Source organism: Mauremys reevesii, linkage group 18, assembly GCF_016161935.1.
Source record: "Mauremys reevesii isolate NIE-2019 linkage group 18, ASM1616193v1, whole genome shotgun sequence".
Taxonomy (NCBI): Eukaryota; Metazoa; Chordata; order Testudines; family Geoemydidae; genus Mauremys; species Mauremys reevesii.
The window spans coordinates 9292871-9314218 of NC_052640.1; the positions used below are offsets into that span (position 1 = coordinate 9292871).

At 43.8% G+C, this 21348-nt stretch overlaps 1 protein-coding gene across 1 annotated transcript in view; it reads left to right on the top strand.

Moving 5' to 3' along the window:
- The first annotated feature begins 1443 nt into the window (after positions 1–1443).
- Positions 1444–21348, top strand: part of AACS (acetoacetyl-CoA synthetase) — a 59110-nt gene continuing 39205 nt past the window's right edge. Inside the window, exons 1-4 of the mRNA XM_039505580.1 lie at positions 1444–1634; positions 4919–5022; positions 7406–7526; positions 11685–11798. Coding sequence (XP_039361514.1) covers positions 1517–1634; positions 4919–5022; positions 7406–7526; positions 11685–11798 — 457 coding nt within the window. The 5' untranslated portion in view covers positions 1444–1516. The remainder of the gene's footprint in view (positions 1635–4918; positions 5023–7405; positions 7527–11684; positions 11799–21348) is intronic.

The window sequence follows — 21348 nt, forward strand, 5'->3', positions numbered from 1 at the left end:
GACTTACAGGGAATCTCCATGTAGAGGCTACACCTGCAACAAGCCACCATGGCCCCCAAACCTGACAGAACCTGTAGGACCTGTGGGAGGCCAAGGCCATCCATATGGAGACCATTTAGCTGCACGGCTTTGTCTCTGTCCTCTTGGATCTCAATGTGGTTAAATTGGACCTGAATCACCAACAACCTCCTCTGTCCAGTTGCACCAGGAGGGGATCTGCAGAAAAGGTAATACCGCCTTTCATTGCACCCTACTTCATCCCATCGTGCCCTCCTGGCCCAGTGTGACCCAGCCCCTAGGAAGGTTTTTTTGTGTGTGGAAAAGCAGCATTTCAAAGAAAATTACAATATTATTCAAACTGTTTTCTGCCAGCCCTCACATTTGCTAAAAATGGGTGTATTCTAGTCTCAAAATATCTAAAGTAGCTATCTAAGTAATATACGGTGATTTCTACTGTACCATTCATTAGAGAGACAAGGTGGGTGAGGTAATACAGTATCTTTTATTGGACAAACTTTCAAACTACACAATGCTGGGAAATGTACTCAAATGACTCAGGCACCTGAGAGTGGGGTTAAGGGGCTGCTTAATTTTGGTGTAGGCATAGGGGCTCAAGCTGCAGCCTGAGCTATGGGACCCTCCCATCTTGCAGGGTCCTAGAGCCTGGGTTCTAGCTGGAGCCTGAACATCTACACGGCAATCAAACAGCCCCAAACCTCATGAGTCAGCTGGAACAGGCTAGCGTGGTAGCCTGGGTTTTTAATTGCAGTGTAGACATACCATAGTGTCACAACTAATACAAGGCTGAACAGATGGTTTAGCACAGTGATTTTCAACCTTTTTTTCATTTGCAGACCCCCAAAAACCTTTTGAATAGAGGCACAGACCCCTTTGGAAATCTTAGACCCCCAGGGATCCCTGGGCCACCCTGGTTGAAAAACACTGGTTTAGCACAAGTAGTTCACACATATTTCAAGGGACTATTCACCCTGAGTGCCCCAGGAACACCCTTCCAGTCTGGGGGCGAGGGGTGTGGAGTGGGAAATGAGGAAGGCCCAGTTGCTTGTCCTTCTGTTACAGTGCCAGCTTGGGGTGGCATTCCCCACTGTGGCTACATCACCACCAGGGGTGGCAATGGTAGCTGCCTGTTCTCCATTCGTTTATCACTGATCGCTTCCCTCCATTAACTGTTCTTAAATCCCCCCCCCTTTCCTTCCTGAGCATTAACGATGCTGGGGACTGTGCTGCATTTATCCCGGGCTTCTGATTGCTTGGGGTGGAGGTGTGCGGGGAGAGGGGCAAGGCTACCCAGCACGTCAGCGGCTGGGACCCCAGGCTCGCTGTTATCTCCAGCCCCCGGCGGCGCACTCTTTTTCCTACCTGCCCGGCGGAAGGTTACAGCGAGGGGCGGCACGCTGTCTATAAAGGCGGGCCCGGGAGGCGGGGCTGTGCAGTGCGGGGCGAGCCACCGGGGGAGCTGGTCGGCTGGGGGCCGCGGAACTGTCTCGCCGCTGCCATGTCACGGGAGCTGGAGATCCTGGAGTCCCGGGTGATGTGGGAGCCGGACTCCAAGCGCAACACCCAGATGGACCGGTTCCGGGCCGCGCTGGCCGGCGCCTGCGGGCTCCGCCTGGGTGAGCGGGGTGGCCACGGCCGGGGGGAGCCCTGCTTGAGCCACCGCCTGGGGGGGCAACACGGCGGGGTGCAGCCCCGTCCGCGCGGGGGGGGGCAGGACTGGGATGCGGGGGGCCAGTGGCTGGGCTGGGGCAACCTGCCTGGGTACAGCCACAGCCAGCGGTGGGGGCAGTGTCAGCCCCAACCTGCCAGGGATACAGCCCCATCAGCGGGGGGGGCTGGGCTTAGGGGTGGGGGGCAGAGCTGGGGCAACCTGCCAGGGATACAGCCCCATCAACAAGGGGCAGGGCAGTTGCTGGGCCCAGGGGTGGGGGGGCAGAGCTGGGCTGGAGCAACCTGCCAGGGATACAGCCCCATCAGCAAGGGGGGGCTAGTGGCTGGGCTTAGGGGTGTGGGGGGGGCAGAGCTAGGGCAACCTGCCAGGGATACAGCCCCATCAACAAGGGGGGGGGGGCTAGTGGCTGGGCTTAGGGGTGTGTGGGGGGGCAGAGCTGGGGCAACCTGCCAGGGATACAGCCCCATCAGCAAGGCGGGGCTGGTGGCTTGGGCAAAGGTGGCATCCAGAGGACTTTAAAAGGGCTGTAGGAGGTGGCAGGAACCAGGAGGTGTCAGTGAAGTGAGCATCACAGGGAGCTTTCAAGTTGCAGCTTGAGGAGTGGTGGGATGGGAAGGTGTTTGGAGTCTGTGCTGGACTGACTCTTTGCCCTGAACAGACCATGTTATCCTGCTTTAAGGGGCAGTTCACTGTCTTTGTGCCTAGGAATAAAGGGCCTGATTCTGATCCAACCCCTCCTCCCCCCACCAGTTTTTGATGTGTGACTGCACTGACATAAGTGGAGTTACTCCGGACTTGCACCCTGTGAGTGAGGTGGGAACCAGGCCCTGTGTCTTTGGGTTATTGCATAACTAAGACAGACAGGGCCCCCTTAAGAAATATCAAATATATTATCTGCAAATAGTGGGGCGTGGGAGGAGTCACTTTCTGGGAATGAGTTGCTTATGATTCCTTAAGCATGTTTTGAAACCTTTGAAGCATCCTGTACCATCTTAGGTCTAGAGAGTAACCCAGGTTCTGAACAGTCTCTGGTGCCCTGCCAGTGCCTAATACATAAAGAGGCTTCAGAATGCTGCATCTAGCTCTATTAGGAACTAAGAGAATAAGAATAAAAATGGATTGGCTTCCTGTCAGTCTTGGCATTGGGTATCAGCCATAATAGCATGAATATTAGTGGCTACTGTGCACTTATGACTTCTAAGGACATGAATATCAGGTGTAGGCTTTGTTTTGCAAAGGCCTCTCTCAAGAGGCAAATTCTGCTGTCTTGGTTTAAAATTGATCTGTTTGGAGATCCCAGGCCTGTGACTCTGTTAGAGAATTGCATTACACAATGCTGAATGCACGTGGTATTACACCGTAGCATGTTGGTGCTAAACTAACTGCATCCTAAAGGCTCAAGTGAGGACAAACAGTACAAATAAGACAGGGCAAACAAAATGGGGAATGGCCATCTCTGAGTATATGATTCGTGGAGAGCATGTGGATCTGTAATGTCTGGAAGGAGGAGACAAAGGGAGTTTGTCATATATTAATAGGAAGGTTATCCCATTTATATGGATTGATGTGGGAACAAATAGAGTAGTGATGCAAAGCTTAGGTGGAATGCAAAGGGCAGAATGGTATGTAGGAGGTTGAGATTAGGGCATATGTAGGCAAGACTAGGGTAAAATACGTAGGCAAGGGTGGAATTATGGTGTGCTTTGTGGGTGTGGGGGGGAAAGAAGAGGTTTGAATAAGATATGGTGGAAGAGTGGGCGCTGATGTAGATTTTTCAAGTAGTGGGAAGACCTGCTGGGAACATCTGGGTAGCAGTTATGTTGGCAATGGCTGCATATCTTTGATGAACTGGAGGAATGAGTGATGAGAATGGGGCAGGCCAGAGAGGTATAGGTTGCAGTGATTTAAGATGTCCCGAATGCTGGAATGGAAAAGAATGGACTCATTTTTATATAGAGAACTTAAAAAATTGGTGGCAGGATTTGGCAATGGCCTGGGTATGAGGAAAGAGTAGAAGAGACAAGTCAAGGATGATCTTCACATGCATCCATCAGTCAATCTCTGGTGTTTCTAAGGTGCCTGTTATCATGCAGTCTAAGCCCTCAATCAGAAAAACTGACATTTACTTCCCAGCTGAAGGCATCAAAACAGGAAATAAATGGTTGTATCACTTCCTGATCTGTCAACCATTGACTGTGATGGTGACTGCTTATACCTAGGGATCTTGTAAAGAGGAGGCTCATGATGTTTATACTTAGAATTTTTATTCTGTATATCTCAGTGCTTTACAAAGGTGGGCAATATTTTTCATTTACAGATGGTGAAACAGACATCCTGAGGTTGAGGTCCAGGTTTTCAAGTCATTAGTAAATGGGGGTGTCTCAAATGTTGGGTGCCCAGCTTGAAACAATTGCGACCTGACTCTCAGGGGTGCTGAGCATTCAACTCCATTTGAAGCCATTGAGGACTGAATGCTCCTTGATGGTGACCTTTGTGGTAGGGAATGGAAATAGCTTATTAACAAGCAGAACATTTTGTTCTTTGTGAGGGCCTATTGATGTATGGTTCTCAGATGGCTTGACAAAGGAGGGGGCTAAGAATCTATTCTGAATAAACAAATACGCATTTTTCAGTACATTAGTTAATGGCTTCTAAAGCACTCAGGTGAGCTGAAACCATCTGTTACTAATGCTATATCGGCGCATGTGCGTTGGTACAGATGCGTTGCTGTAGTGCGTCTAGGGCAGATGCTCTAAGCTGATGGGAGAGAGCTCTCCCATCGACTTAATGACTCCAGCCCCTGTGAGTGGCAGTAGCTATGTTGGTGGGAGAAGCTCTCCTACTGACACAAACGTTGGTGCGGACAGCATTAGGTAGGTATAACTTGGGTCGTTCAGAGGGATGCTTATTCACCACCTGAGTGACATAACTTATGCCAAAGTAAGTTGTAGTCTAGACATGGTCTAAGTTGTCTGTGTGGATTAATCACTTCTGCTTAGTCATATTGGTGATATTCTTAGCAGGGAAATGGCTGTTTATCTTTTGGATGCCTCAGATTGTCCCTCGTTAGACTTCTTAATGTGGATTCATGATCAGTCTTCCCCTTCCATTTATTCCACTTCATCCACTGACTTTCTAAGCTGGTTGATGTCCTCAGAAGTGTTGTTTAAAAATACTCTTGTTTTTTGTAATTGTAGATAAGTACACTAATATACATTTTACTTTTAGCCAACTACAATGAGTTGTACCAATGGTCTGTCGAATCCTACTCTGATTTCTGGGCAGAATTTTGGAAGTTCAGTGAGATTGTGTTCTCTCGTCTATATGATGAGGTAAGTCAGTGCTTACTTAATTTTGGTGGTATTTAACTTGGGTTTAATAAAGACTATGACGGTTGTAAAATGGAGTAGGTAGAGGGATGGGGAAAGGAGGTGGAAAATCAATTTTATTAAGTTACTTTTACTACCTAATAGACTGTTACTTAAGGATCACTTCCTAAACTAATTGTCATCTAAAGTAACAGGAAAATAACTTAGTGACATTAGAGGGACAAAGTCATAGGAGACTTAATCCAACTTGAAGCAGCTCTTTGGTTAGCCCGCTTATTGTCAGCAGAATGCAAGCACGTGTTCAGCCAGCTGTTTAAAACCAGGTGTCTGTCCTAGTAAATGGAGCATGGAACTATTCCTGGTGCCATGTGGCTAGATACTAAGGGGAAGGCTGTGTTAGTTACTTAAGAAACATACATCCTGGCAGTTTACTGAGCTGTCGGAAGGCTGTACCTGGTGCAGTGTTCAGCATGTAAAAGCATCCAGGGACAAATACTGCCTGTGGGCCAGATTGTGCCATTAAAGCACTGGCCCACATTGGGGGCAGTCTGGACTCTTGCTGCTTCAGGAGAGGAACTGTGCCTCTGGAAGCACAGTTGATCCCTATCTCATTCTTAATTTACACAGTACAATCCATTAAGTGAAACACTTGATTGTTACTGCAAATTAGTCAGTCTAAATGCTAGAATATTCACTTGCTGTTAGTTACAAGCACAAAAACTGGGGACATAGCTGAGGCCCCTTTCAAACCCATGCCCCTAAATACATAGTTGGACAATACAGTGCTTCCTTGTGAGCTTTGCTGTTGTAAAAAGACTTGGATGACAAGTTCAGAGTTGCCTCTGGTCACAGATGCATGCTGAGCACTTACAATCATAAAAACTCTCTTCTTTAAAAGAAGCCCTGTAGCTGAAATCTTACCAAGCTTTGGTAGAATGCAGCTTTGTACTTGACCAGAAGAGTTTTCTCATTAGAGTACCTCCACCATCCATGTGATAGGACCTGAGGGCATAAGTTGAAGCTCTTTTAAAAAAGAGAACATTGTATGGTCATAAGAGAAGATTTTAATTTGGAAAAATAACTAATATGTACCCTACATGGCAGCTTAAAGCAAAACACTGGAACCATTTAGGAAGCTTGAAGTAAAACTAAGCAGTTTTTTTTTCTTGTCCAAATGTTAGAACTGCTCCTTAAGTGTGACTTATTGTAACATAACTTGGGAAAAATTGTGAGATGGGAGCCTGAAACCCTCTTGGAACTGATTTAGTTCAAGATGTGGCAGGGGATAAGTGTTTCTGTTGCACTTTTTTTTAATTTTTTTGGGTAACTCCTTTCTATTGTGGTTTTCCAGCCTGTTGGGGGTCTAAGATCCCTGGATGGATGGATCTTTGGTGTGGTGTTGCTTAATGAATAGATAAGTCCTCTTGCAGACCTATGTGCAAGCAAAAGTTTACTTGGGTACATATGGTCCTATTGTGCATTAGGAGCGGAGACAAGGAGAGAGCACTACCTTTGCAAACTCATCTTAACAGCCCCCCACTCTTTTGTGTGTGTGGCAGTTAAGGCCTGGTCCACACATTAAATTGCATCAGTTTAACTAAATTATTTAAACATAGCACAATTTTAGGCAAGTCTTACATTTAACATCTTTACTTGCATTTATTCCTAAAAAAATGCAGTTAAAATACCTACCTTTTGTCAAGCACTCTGAAATCTCTGGATAATATCTAGCACTTCCTCTGGATTTCATAATTGGAGCTAGGGGTGTTAGACATCACATGACTCCAGCCTCTTGCTGCCCTGGCACTCAGGCTCTGCCTGCTTGCAAGTAGGACAGCACTCTGTCACTTGGGCACCAGGGTAGACTGTTCCTGTGAAGGAAATGCTGCACTCAAGTTACGAGATTAGTGTTAAATTTTTATTGAGCTCAGTGCGGGAGGGGAAACCAGGGCAAACAATGTAAATACAAGTTTGCCTTGCTGTGTGTGTCCATATTTTTTTTAATTAATTGGAAGATGAGAGCAAAAAGCACACTTTCCAGGAAGGTTTTACTTGTGTACTATTCAAGAAGTCACACAAACCAGTCATAGTGACTATGGGGTTTAGTTCGAGGTATGTGCATCTCTATCTTGAACTCAGGACTGACAGACAGAAAGGTCTGAGTTCTGATCTTGGCTTGGACACTGATTCCACCCGTGGCAATGGGCAGGTCGCTAAACTTTCTGTGGCCAGTGTTGCGGGACCTAGCCTGTCTGCCCCTCTTTAAACGGAATAATGGTACTTGGTTGTTAAAATGACTTCTCTAGCTAATGTCTGTAAAGTCCTCTGAAGATGAAGAGCTGCAGGTTTTCCTATTTTCCAAGGATGTCTGATACTGTTCCTGCAGGTAGTTGACCCATCTAAGGGAATTGCAGATGTTCCAGAGTGGTTTAAAGGCAGTCGGCTCAACTATGCAGAAAACCTTCTGAAGCATAAGGAAAATGACAAAATTGCTCTTTATGCGGCGAGTAAGTATTTAATTATGACTTCCAGTAGCCTTGTGTTCTTCACTTGTGAGATAGTGAGTTTGCCCAACTAAAATGGGCAGTGCTTTTTTCACGTGCCCCATTACCTCCTGATAAACCTTGCGGTAAAGTAGGTTTTGGATGAAGCAGGAGGTGGACAGAAAATCCGCTACTTGAGAAGCATCTGTCCAGGTCCCTATCTCGGAGGACAGTGAGAAGATGGTCTGTGGTGGCAAGCAGCCAATTCTGGAAAATTCCCTATGGACTGGTGAAGTTGAGCTGGGTTAGTTGGGATTATGTTGTCTTGTTTAGCACCATCATCAACCCGTTCATTTAATAGTCTGCCTTCCAGCATGATTGGGATTTCCGTTATAAACACTTGCTTTAAAATGGGGGTCTTTCTGATAGTCATCCCAATCCATTACCTTAGATATGGTCAGAGATTTGTGGGGGTTTAAAATCCTTTTTTGATATTACGGGAAGAAAGGGTCACGTGGGAGTAGGGGAACTCCAAACTTTGCTGTGCAGTAACATCGAAGTTCAGTTCCAATAAATTTTTCCCATTGTAATAGAATAAATTTCAGGAAAATCAAGGTTTTAGGATGATGGATGGAATCCTCTATTAATGGATGTTTATTGCCCTGTTCATACACTTGAGGTTTAGTTGTGCTTTTAAAAAAAAATGCTCTACAAACACTTGCTAACTTGCTGCTTTAAGTCTTCAAGTCACGAATATACATGGAAGAGAATTGTATGAACTGAGCTGAAATCTGAAAATTATTTGCTTTGGATCTGAAGAGGCATATCCAGAAAAGAGATTCTGTCACTTAAATGATCTTTATTGCACATTAGCAGATGCTTTTTGTGTGTGTAGTCTCTCCTATCCTTTTTTTATTATTATTATAATATTGTCTCATTGTGGCCTCTCCCTCCACCCAGAAATGCAGCAGTGGAACTGCTCTGGGGCTGCTACTGCAAACACACAAGCTGTGGTAACTGTTGTGCCACAGTTCATCATTTCCTAACATAATTTGCACCCTTAAGAATCTGAATAAGTAAGTTATGCTATGTAAGTGTCTAAATAGACGTATATGACTGCAATATATCTCCTGTTTAGCAAAAAGGTGCACCAAATTTAGTGTAAAGGCTATATCTGGTTTCAGAGCAATGAGCTTTAATGGTTACCAATCGATGAGTCAACCTTTTTTAGGAAAATAACTAAAAAGTACAAATGCAAAACCAAGATGAAAATTGATTTAAATCAAAGCAATTTGAATCCTGACTTAAATCACTCAACCCTGCTTGCCATGTACCAAAATTAAGATTTAGCTTTAAATTTGTCATGGAACTTGTTTTTTCTCATATGCATAAATGGGCAGAGCTTAAAGATATACAGAACCACCTGAACAGTGCAGTTCACTTGTTTCCTTTCAAAAATCTAAACCTTCCCAGTACCTCACGATATCAGATTTTTTTTTGCAACTTTTTTTATTTTTATCTCCTACCCTAAGGATTTTAGTTACGCCCCCTGTAAGGAGATAATCTAATTTAAGGTGTGTGGTGGCTCCTTACTGAGTTGTACTGAGCACTCCATGTAGCTTTAGCCAGGCCTTATCCTTCCAGTGAGGACTGGCAGAGACATGCCCCTTTTAATTGCTTAATAATAATCAAAGACATATGACCTGCAGCCTGAATGCTCCAATTAGACAAAACACGATGTAAAATTTTAGGCTCACTAATGGAATTGTAAAGAGCCTATGTGGGATTCTTTTTCCTCTTGAATATGAAGAACAGTGGTGTGGTTTTTTTGTTTTGTTGTTTTTCCTTCTCTCTTCCCTTTTCCCCCCCCCCCTCCTTGATACATAAATAAAAACACAGGAGAACCATCTGCAGTAGGTTACCCTAATGAAGAAGGAAAAGTATAAACAGATGCATTTTGTTTCTTGGATTAATTAAAATGAAACTGAACATCTGTATAAAATCTATACTGAGTCAAGAGAGTGAGTGGTAAAATCTGTAACCTGGTTCAGGTGCAACAAGAAGTGATCTGTTAAAGTGTCATAGAAATGAGGCTTATATAGGTTCAACCTTGAAAGAATGACTTGTCACTTAGCTATTTTTTTAAGAGCATTAGAAACGTGTATTTAAAAGAGAAAATGCAGTTAGTTGTTAAACAAGCCCTCTGCAATGGCTGCAAGGCAAACAGTTAGTGAAAGTGGGTAAATCTGTCAAACTGGCTTAATTTTCATTGTCTCAAGGAAAAGGTTAAAAGTAAAATGAGGTAAATGATTTCTAAAATTCTTTCAGTTCTCATAATCTAAGGAATTATGAGTGAACTTTTTTAATGAATTAGTTGATTTAACATGATTGTTGGCCCCTTTATGTAGCGATTAGCTTTGTTTATTCTGTTAGGTGTACCTGAGACTCATCGCTTTGTTTAGCGTAACCATGTGAGACAACATCAATAGGAGGAAACAATATTTCCTGGTTGACAGGATATTTTTTAATATATAGTTCTAAATCTGCACTATTATTGATTCAAGCATGGGCAAGTACTGTATGAGTGCATGAATGCAATGAGTATCAGTACTTCTTATGCAGAGAGTACTGAGTTGCCTCTGCATCTTTATTCCAGGCCCTTTTCTGCATTTAATCTTTTAAGTAGTCTTATTTCAGTATATTACTGCTGTGTCAGAATGGAGCTTAGGGAATCTGTCTGGTTCCAGCAGTCATTGGTGGAGATTTTGTAGAAAGGTTGTGAGCATCTCAGATGGAAGATTACCGTATTTTCCGGCGTATAACGGGCGACGCGACTAATAATAATTTACCCTTATTTTACAACTTTTTTTTTGGTTTTATACTTATAATATAGACTACCCCCCCCCGAGGGGCCCCCCCAGGAGCCTTAGCCCGCTGCCCTGCTCAGGGGGCTCTGGGCTGCTGCTGCTGTGAGGAGGAGGGAGCCTTTTTTTAAAATCCCAGCGCGGCCGGGGATCGGGGGCTCTGGGCGCTGCTATTTCCGGTATATATAAGACGACCCCCGATTTTTGGGGGGTTGTTTTTAGTATAAAAAGTCGTCTTATACGCCAGAAAATACGGTAAATGCAACGTTTATAAACCTCTATCCCCTTCCATGCAGACCTTTAATTTGGATTGCATCTTGGCTCTTGTAATATTTCACACAACTGGTTATGAATGTTTGAGGCCTACTGCCCATTCCACAGGCAGCTAAATTTGCAGAGGAGGAAGAGCAAATATTATACTCTGCTAAAGGAGCTGCGCTGACCATAGCCAGTGTGCTAGAATACATGCTATAAGATTCAGCATCACTAGTGCAAGTTCCTGGACTTGTGTATGTGTGTTCGGAATTCTGGACCTTGGCGACAGGGCAGGCCCACTAGTTAGTGGGAGACAGACTGGGGAGCCAAGAGAGGACAGTTACATTTCATAACTCTTAGACATTCACTTATTTTATTTAGCCAATTAAGGACTTATGTAACATCTAGTCTTGAGTACAAAAATTTAAAACTCCTGATAGTTGTCTCTTGAGGTGAACCTGGCCCAGATGAGTATATTTGCAGCGGAGAAATACTGCGGAATTTTCTTCTTGGCATCTTGGAGATCCTAGAATGCTAGGAGGCCTAGAGTAGACCCTAACTGAGACATAACTAACAAGATTAGACATTTCTTTAGTCACCCAGTGACTGGAAAATTTAAATCAAATTTAACCTTAACAAACAACTGATTGTTTTGGTTTTTTTTAAAGCTCTAATTAGAAAACCAGGCAGCAGTCTTTTTTTTTTTTCCTAGATCAGAACAGTATGGGGGCAAGCAGTCCATGCTTTAAACTTTAAACCAATGCTCTCTGACTCTTGCCTATCTGCAATCAGCAACTTACATTTTCAGGAGCAGATGTACCGTCCTGCCCCGTAGTGAGTGAACCCCATCCATTAACACAGAGGTCTCATTATAAAGACAGGCTTTGCACAGGACAAGAATATTATTAAAGGGCCAGTGTTCACAAATGTCTGAGAGCTTCTTCCTCAAAATAGCATCTTTGTCTCTTTCTTTCCCCCCGGATGAATCAGTTGCAGTAGACTCTGGTTCTTAGATTGCGGTGTGCCATTTCTAATTGATTTGTTATAAACTTTTTTCCTTCAGAGGAAGGCAAAGAAGAAATCTTGAAAGTCACTTTTGAAGAACTAAGACAAGATGTTGCTTTGTATGCTTCAGCCATGAGGAAAATGGGAGTGAAAATAGGAGACAGAGTTGTTGGTGAGTAAGCTTTTGGGCAGGGCTGGAGGGGAAATATCCCCAAAGCAAACGAAGTGAGTTGTTTGGGGCCCCAGAAACACACAGGAGGAGCACACCAAAGAAAAGACCCTTGTGTTGGTGCATTTATATTGCTATGAAATATGCTTCTGGAGGGATGGAAGCTCGTTTAGCCTCAGGTTTTCCGTCTCTGGAGGAAAAAGTAAATGATTTATTCATGTCTTTACACTGAGGTCTGTTTCACAACTTAATAAGCCCTCTGTGGAAGTCAAAAGTGAGCAAGATGTACACAGCTGACTGGTGATCCTGTTAATAATATATAATGTGTCTGCAGCAATTTGAGCAGATTAATACTCTCATTGAACTCTCTGCTATCATATGTTTTTATTTTGTATCCTTGTTGTCTCCTGAAGAACAAACGATATTGGCTAAATTCAAGCAAAGTGTAGGCGAGCATTATGCAAGCTTCTCCTGTTCAGCTCTGTCAACATACCTCATTGGTGGATTTTTTTTTTTTTTTGCTTTCAGTTTTCTGATCTGTGTAGCATGTCTGAAATATAGAATAGGTCCTTGGGGCATGGATCTCCTCTATCTGTGTCTGCACATCATATGTCACACTAATGGGACTTGCAAAAATGGTGCACAGTCCTTTCATCTTTGAAGATCTGGGTTCAAGTTCTCACTCGTGCATGCTGGTGGGCAGTGGAGCACATCTTTACCCTTGACATGCCTGCGGAGGGTCCGCTGGTCCCGCGGCTCCGGTGGAGCATCCGCTGGCATGCCTGCGGGAGGTCCACCGGAGCTGCGGGACCAGCGAACCCTCCGCAGTCATGCCTGCGGGAGGTCCACTGGTCCCGCGGCTCCGGTGGCCCTCCCGCAGGCATGACCGCAGAAGGTCCGCCGGAGCTGGCTGCCGCCCTGCTGGCAAAATGCCGCCCCAAGCGCGCACTTGGCGCGCTGGGGTCTGGAGCCGGCCCTGACTGTAGATGTCTCTTGAATAGTATCGGTCAACTATGCTAAATTGTATGTTGGTCTTGGGGAGGAAACTCTAATGAAACTCACTCTCACTTATGACTTAAGTAGGGTTACTATATAGCAACTGTAGGAAAAAAACAGACAGGGGGGTGGGGTAATAGGCGCCTATATAAGAAAAAGTCCCAAAAAACAGGATTGTCCCTATAAAAACAGGACATCTGGTCACACTAGACTTAAGTGAGAACACGAACCCACATCTTCAAAGATGAAAAGATTGTGCATAATTATTTAAGTCATACTAATGGTACTTCCAAAATCAACAAATGGAAGTAGATGAAATCCATGCCATAGAGACCTTTACTCTAAGTGGAACATGTACTGTGCTATACAGATCAGATAACTGGACCTTCAACTGATATATCCACCTCTGGCTTGGTGAAAGGGAAGGACACTTATTAAATAATACACGATGAAGTCCTGAGGCCCTTACTTGGGTGAAATGCCTGTCAAACTCAGTGGCGCTTTGCCTGGTTCAGGGTTGCCTCAGATTTTATCCTGCTGGTGTCAGGTTCATAACTGACTGAGGAAAACAACTTTTAAATCTGAAACCAAATGTTGAGTGGAACTAATGGGTGGAGGAAAGTTCAGATTTTAGCACTTGCATCTATATGGTTCCAGTTCACCTCTTATTTGGGGCATGGTATCTTTAACAAGTGCAAGTCATGTATGAGTGAAGTTCAGACTTCATGCTTGCTACTGATTATTCACCACAGCAAACAGTCAGATCACTAAAAGAAACAGGAACCGAAGACACTTGAAAATCAGCCTGAGTTGCATAATTGTCAGTTCCTTTTTCAGATCATCTTTGTAGTGTCTGATTGCATGTAATTGTGGAATAGACTGAACAAATTTGTGCAGACTTTGAGCACCATCTATTCTGAAATGAAGTTTCCCCTAGTATGCACAGAAGGAAGTCTGCAGACACTAGTTTGTAGACAGTACTTCATGGAGCGAGGGAAACAAGCAACATACCTTGTTTTATATTGTAAAATTGTGACATTTTTTACCACAGAATATCTGTGCAAGCAGATGTTCTCTAAACTGTATGCCGAAGTGGTGCACACTGTTAAATGTTCACCTGCATCCAGAGGGCTCTCCTGTGGTGGAGTGTGTTGAATCTCATCTGTAAGCTGCAAAAGCGAGATTCATGTTAGCAAAAAAAATTTGCTGAGGGGAAGCATTGGAAGGGTCGGGGTTGAAATTCAGAAGTAGGACCCCAGGCATGTTTTCAGAAGCTGCAAAACTTAGCATAGGGGATGTGGAGGGATTGCAGCACATTTCTAGCCATCAGGGTTGAGTACTGGCCCTGCAGGATCTTCATTACAGTTCCATTGCCTGCCTGTGGCTAGGTTAATTCCATCTTACCCACCTTTGCTTAATTCCTCCCTAAAAGCCCATTATTTGGGTATTGTGCATTGATGGTGAGTTCTGCTACATTGAGTGTCTTGAGCTCTGGGATGAAATAATTTCTCACTAGACTGTAAAAGTTCAAAATAAGTCTAGACTTGGCAAGTTTAACTTCTTTGATGTGAAGGCTCATTCTGGATTAACTCTTAAAGCATTTCATTTGTTGGGAACTTTGCCACGTGCAGCGTCATGAATTAAAATCTCATACATAAGTTTTGTCTAGAACTCTTCTCATCCAGAAGGGTCCCAAATGCCCTGCTCATAAGGGGTGTCTACACTTGTGGCAGTGTGTAGAGTACAGAAACTGCACACCGAGCTAGCCACAGGTATGAATAGCAGCAGACGGTGAGGCACTGCCTTGCTGAGTTGAGTACAGACACGCTAGAACCCTCCCTAGGGTATATATCCTACGCAGCTCTCTACCTGCCCAAGCAGTGACTTCCCATATCTACACTGCTACTTTTAGCAGTGTAGTGTCCCACTGCTGGAGCCTTTCCCTGCCTGAGTCAGAGATTCTGGCAGCGAGGAAAGGCTCTGGGAGATCCCCACTGCTGCATGCAGCGTGGATGCAGCCATAGCCAGGAGGGAGGGTGGGGAGAACGGATTTTTTTTTTTTTGCCCCAATTCCTGTCTGTCTTGTTGCTTGTGTGTTTATTTTGCATGCACCTTCACGCTGCCATCTATCCAATTCCTTCCACAGGCAGGATATGTAGTAGAGATCTGCACTGCAATTAGAGGCTTTGGGCCCATCTAGGAACCTCTTTTTTAGCTCCTGTAATGAGAGTATTTTCTCTCTCACTTTGTCTGTTATAGGTTGGCTGACTTTTGGGATAGCTCAGTGGTTTGAGCATTGGCCTGCTAAACCCAGGGTTGAGAGTTTGATCCTTGAAGGGGCCATTTGGGAACTGGGGTAAAAATCTGTCTGGGGATTGGCCCTGCTTTGAGCAGGGGGTTGGACTAGATGACCTCCTGAGGTCCCTTCCCACCCTGATATTATATGATTCTATGATCTTATTTGCTCTTGTTTGTTTGACATAGAGCTGCTAAATCTCTGCTTAATTGAAATACTTCAATGCATTCTAAGTAAGGGTGTGTTTAGGTAATTTACTTAACATATAGTGTTGATAGTAACTGTTTAACATAGCTCCTTCCTTTCCAATTTAGGGCCTGATCCTGCTTCCTTTAAAGTCAATGGCAAAATGCCATTACCTCCAGGAGCAGAATTAAGCCCTTGTTAAAGGCTTTGCTAATGCTAATTTTTAAGAGGCAATAAAAGATAGTGCCAACAGCATGATCAATGTTTTGTACTAATATCTTATAGGAGGGATTAAGCCATGTTGGGAGGAACAAGTTGGGTGTATCTATTGCTTACTTGAAACTAGGGTGACCAGATGTCCCAAGATTGATTGATTGAAGAAAGTTAGTTCTGATATTCAGGGCTTTGTCTTATATAGGCACCTATTAACCCCACCCCACCCCGATTTTTCACACTGACTATCTGGTCATCCTACTTGAAACATGCTTTTAGATGCTATTTATTTTAAGTAAGGTCAGGGGACATACCTCCAAAAGCCAAGCAATTCCAGATTTAACTAATGCCAGCGTTCCCTCCTCCCTGAAGTGTAGGCGTCAAGGATGAGCTGCAAGCATTAGGGTCCCGATCCTGCTGTCCTAACATGAGACTATTCTCTTAGGCTTCATTGGGAGGCTTGACTCTTAAGAACCACAAGAAGAGGTATAAATTGGAATTACTTGTCTTGTTGTATTACTACTTCCAAAACACACAACTTAAATTGAAAATTTTAGGGAGAAATACTTGTGGTATAGTGGAAAGAGCAAAATGTTTAATTTCAAAGCACTGTTATCTTCCTGGATTTGTGATCTATGCATCTTATTCACCACAGTGGAGTCACTTTGTCTACATGGTTTTTTTTATTCCTTTCTCTTCATACCATCCCCTCCTTCTGCCAGCTTAAACTGGTCTTCAAAATGAGTACAAAGGGAGTGTCTCTTCCATTGTAGTGGCTACACTTTTAATGTTAAGATCTCTGAGGCACCAAATTAAACGTTTCTCTAAGACTTTATGTAAAAAGATTGCTATCTGAACAGCTATTTTAAGAGAACCTAGATAGGAGTCATAGTATCATACACCCTACCTTATTACAACTCTAAGGAAAACTACTTTTTTAGTCATATGATCTGACTTTTCAAGCCCTGATAGCATAGGAGTTCATGTCTGACCTTTAATTTTGTGGGTCTTATTACATTACATGCTCTTTCAAAATGTCTCATTCAAAATACTAAGAACACTTGGATTCAGATCTCACAAGCTAAGTAAGGATGGCCTGGGTCAGAGCTCATATGAGAGATCTTCAAAGAGAACCCAGTGTACTGAAGGAGGTGGTAGTAATGCAACTGGATGCCGTCTTCTGAGTTAGTATTGAGCCAGTGGCCTGCTGTAGTGTTCAGGTGCACCGCCTGAGGTACCAGTTCTTGGATGAAATGAGGTCCTGATGTATTGTCTCTAGAGATGATCTGGGTTTTCACAGGAATAAGGAAGTTAACTCTTTTTTGTCTTGGTCAAATCCAGTTGGTATCTAAGTCCTGGAGAGCATCTTTCTGTTTGATAGATAAACATGTGGAGGGGAGAGTGAGATGTCAGTTGATATTTAAAACCACATGTACTCTACTACCGCCTTCCTACTCAACTTGGACTTTTGTTTGCCCAGTGTCCTGCCTAGCCCCAGCAATTTACAAATTATTCCACTTCCTGTCCTAAAACACTATTGGGTAGTGTGCTGGGTTAAACAGCTGCCACCTTCCACTCTAGAGATGGCTGCACTTCAGTGGCATTGTGACATCACTGCTGGAGGCTGAAACTAAGGTGGCAGCTGTCCAAACCCTTAGTACTGTAGAAGGAGGTGGAGGGTGTGGAGTATTAGGCTGGGAAAGCTTCAGCTCAGACTTCCACACCCACATGCAATATCACAGTCCAGGTCCTCCCAAAGATTGCCACCTTCCACCAGGACCTAACCTGTTTTGAACATAAAAATAGCACGTAGAAAACATTTTGTTTGGTATGGGAGCGTTGTGCATTTTACAGCAGCAGTAATGGGCATATTTTTCCCCACCTTGGTGAGTTATCGTTTCAAATGGGCAGAAATGCTGTTTAACTGAGTCAGCGTTGCCTGACCTTTCCAGTTAGCCTACTGTGATTTGGATGCTTTCCCTGTCATTTCTGGCCCCAAAAGCCCTCTTGATCTGCAACCACAGTAGCAGGGTCTTGGACTGTTAGAACCTTAATTCCACGGAAGCCTAATCTGTAAGGGAAAGTAACCAGCCCATCCAGACATCCCTTGTGAATGTTTTACTCTTGCCTAGTTATCTCTTGGATGACAAACCCTTCATCATAGGTAACATGTCCTCTGTTTTAAGTGCAATGAACACTTGCATCACTACAGTAACAAAGATGGAGGTAGGTGAACAAGACTGCACTGGGGCTTTCTCCTTCAGCTTGGTATCTTCTCCTTGGTCTTCAGCTTTTTATCATTGCCAGATGTACTTAAAAGCTTAGCAGCTGTAAGGAAGAGACATTTAGCAGCAAGCATGGTTTCAAAAGCTGTGTCAGCATCTGTGTTTTCTGTTTGGGGATGTCTTGCAAGTCTACCTAGATCTTAGAGGGGTGTGTATACGTGTTACTGCACCTGCCAACCTTTAAAATAAATGGAGGGTCCCATTGGTGTAATTTTGAATGAGCTAATCTTGAGGTACCCCCTACTCCCTCCTCCACCTCAGTACCACTGATAATCCTAGCTGGCAAATAATTGACTGATATCAGGAATAAAATAAGCTCCAGTTTATCTTTATCTTTATTTCTCATCTCTGGATAGATGACTCTTACTGTGCTCCTGTAGCAGATCTTGTCTTTATCAGCCAACAAACCCCTCAACTGCATTCAACAAAACAGCATTGCATTTTGTTGTTTAAAGCTAGTACTTTAGCTACTAGGGCTAATACAGTTACTAATGTGATTTTTAAAGCTAGCTTTCTAAGAGGATTGGCGGGTTACTAATAGTCTTGGGCTGTAGTAATATTAGCTTAAAAATCCAAGTAGGAGTACGAAATGTTGTGTTAAGGTTAAAAGCTGACACTGGGGCTCTGGCCTTGAATTTTCCCCTTATACCAGGCATTTAGGAGTAGGGAAGGAGCTGCTTTGAGGATTTTTCAGCCTTAACTTTGCTGCTTTCCTTGTGTTGTATGGTTTGATGGCTTAAGTAAACCTTGTCCTGAATGCCAACGTCTTTCCTTTTCTGAGTGACCAGTGACGTTTGGATGCCTCAGTTTCTGGGTGCCCAATTTCACTCTGCAAAGGAGCTTGATTTCTTTTTCTGAATTGGATGCTCAGCATTTTCTGAAAATAGGGTCCCTTGTCATTGTTGCAAATTGGGGACCAAACTCCCTGGCCACCTCTGGAAAATTTTGGCCTGCAACTTTCAGAAGGATTGACTTCAGCATTGCAATGTCACTACATGTTTAAACTTAAAACCTCAGCAAACACCAGCTCAGGTAAATAGTGACTCAGGGGAAATGTGAAGACCTGACAGTTCTGTCTTGAACCTATTTTTAGAATAAACAGCCACTTTTTTTCCTCACTTTTAAGTAGCATGTGGTATTAAGGTCTGACTTGTGTCCTGCCAGAGTGGGTGTCATAGGTTAAATTACTTGGATGTAGCTTGTGCTTAGAGCCCTGTGTAAATCCTGATTTATTAAAGGAATTTCCTGACAGTGTAATTGGCAAAGTACTGAATTTTGCAGTTTGCACTGAATTAATTTTACAGATAAATGTCCATTTCAAGGGCCGAGTGACTTTTACAAGCTACTTGTAAAAGTCATTGTATCCTTGAAATGGACTACGGTCACCTTTTGTATTTGAGACTTTGTAGACACTTTCCTTTAAAATACATTAAAATCATGGGATGGGACATTTTCACTGTTTCATGCCCTCTGTGAAATTGATTTACAATGGGCACTGCTCATGCTGCCTTTGTTTTCATGGAAGCTGCATGCTAGTAGTACAAGATGTGTGCTCCCTGAGCTAGCAGTGAGTTCAGCTGATAGCAGACTGAGCCCTCTTGTTCCCAGTACCTAGTCCCTGGTTTCTATCCATGTGGGCAGAACTGGTTGGTTTGAATAAATATCCCTCATGTCTGGGTTCTACCATGTGAAAAGTGCCACCTTACCAGGTGTAGCTGGGTTTGTCAGTTGGACACCTGGATCTCTGTGTGGGAAGACCTCCAAAGCTCATTGCACCATGTGGACCAACTTGCATATCCTCTGTGCTCTCATCTGGGACAGCATGGGATCGCTTGCATGGGAGCTTGATGAATTTATGAAACACAGTTGCCTGAGATAGGAAGGGATTGGATTTGATGATCCAGGCTGTCCCTGCCAGTTATTTTCTTTAGCGTCTGAGGTTTTCCCAGATACATTGATATAAGTGTGATTTTTACAGTGTGGGAAATGAGGAGAAAACTCATGCTGTCGCTCATGCTGAGCTTTGTTTGCTGTCAGTGTCAGGAGAGCTTGTCAGAACCTGCTTGCATGTATCTGCACTACACACAACTGTTACAGGGAAAAAGGGATGTAAGTCTGAAATTTCCCCTTGGATGCTCAGGATGGATCTGTTGAGGAGATGGATCTGCACTCTTTTCCTGGTCTTAGTTTAAGAACACTGTTCTAACCTGTAAATGGTAGGTGTGACAAAGGTAATTAATAGTTTACTCCCGTCAAAATCAATGGGAGTTAGGGCCTTTGTGAATCTGGCCCTAAAGTGTTTGTAAAAATAGCATTCTCACTCAACAGATCAGCTCATTGTTGCTTTAGTCTTGCAGGCCCAACACAGCAGAGAACACACACTTCATCCTGTTCCTCTTTTGGGTATCAGTAAAAACTGTCTCACCAGGTTTCAGTCACTTACACCTGGGCAAACATACTGAAAGCATTGGGGGGATTCCAAGGATATTCCTGAGAGCATGATTTGAAAGCAGTAAGTTACCCACACCTGGGCAACTTACTAAGGGTTTAATTTGCCCTGCAGCATCTGACCTGTGGTGATGTCAGAAGAGCAGAAACCAGGCTGTTTTTCTTCAAGTGCTTGCTCATGTTGATTCCATTCTAGGTGTGCGTGTGCCCCTGTGTGTGGTCGTCGGAGATTTTTACCTTGGCGCAGCGGTTCTCAAACTTTTGTGCTGGTGACCCCTTTCACATAGCAAGCCTCTGAGTGTGACAGCCCCCCATGTGTTTTTAATTTATAACACCATTATAAATGCTGGAGGAAAATCAGGGTTTGGGGTGGAGGCTTACTGTGACACCCCCCCATGTAATAACCTTGTGACCCCCAGTTTGAGAGCCCCTGCCTTAGTGGTATCCATAGGGCTGGCTGTGGCACCCCCTAGAGTTCTTTGGTTGTGCCGTGGTATATCAGGCACCACTGGCCCTGAGCCCTCTGTTCTTTCTTACCACCCGTGGCTTGCTTTGCGAGCTGGCCGGTGGCTTCTTTCTCAGCCTTGTGCTTCTAGTTGTTGTTAATTCTATTGTTAGTTAGTAATTAAGTAGCCCTTTAAGTGTTCAGTTAGTTAGGGTCTCTGCAGGGACTTTGCTGCAGGTGGGGCATGCCCCTGTCTCTGGGTTTTAAGCCCTGCTCCTATGCCCGTTAGTGACCCTGCAGTGCCTCTGGGAATCCCACATCAAGGGGTGTTGTCATATCTGTAAGAACTTTCCTTCTCGGACGCAGGGCCGGTGCAAGGATATTTTGTGCCCTAGGCAAAACTTCCACCTTGCGCCCCCTTCTCCTCCCCCCCCCCACATTGCTTATTAAAAACTTTAAAAAATGAATACTACATAATGTGGCATTGTTTTTTAGAATTAATACACATTCCGCTTGAGAATTTATTCTATTTAATGAAAATAAATGAATAACCTGATGGTGCTGACGTTGTTTTCACTTTGCACAACATAGCATGGATCTTAAAATAAATCACATACGTTATACGCTGTCACAGAGTAACACGTTATAATTTAGAATTTATTTTTCCATGGGGAAGGGAAGCAG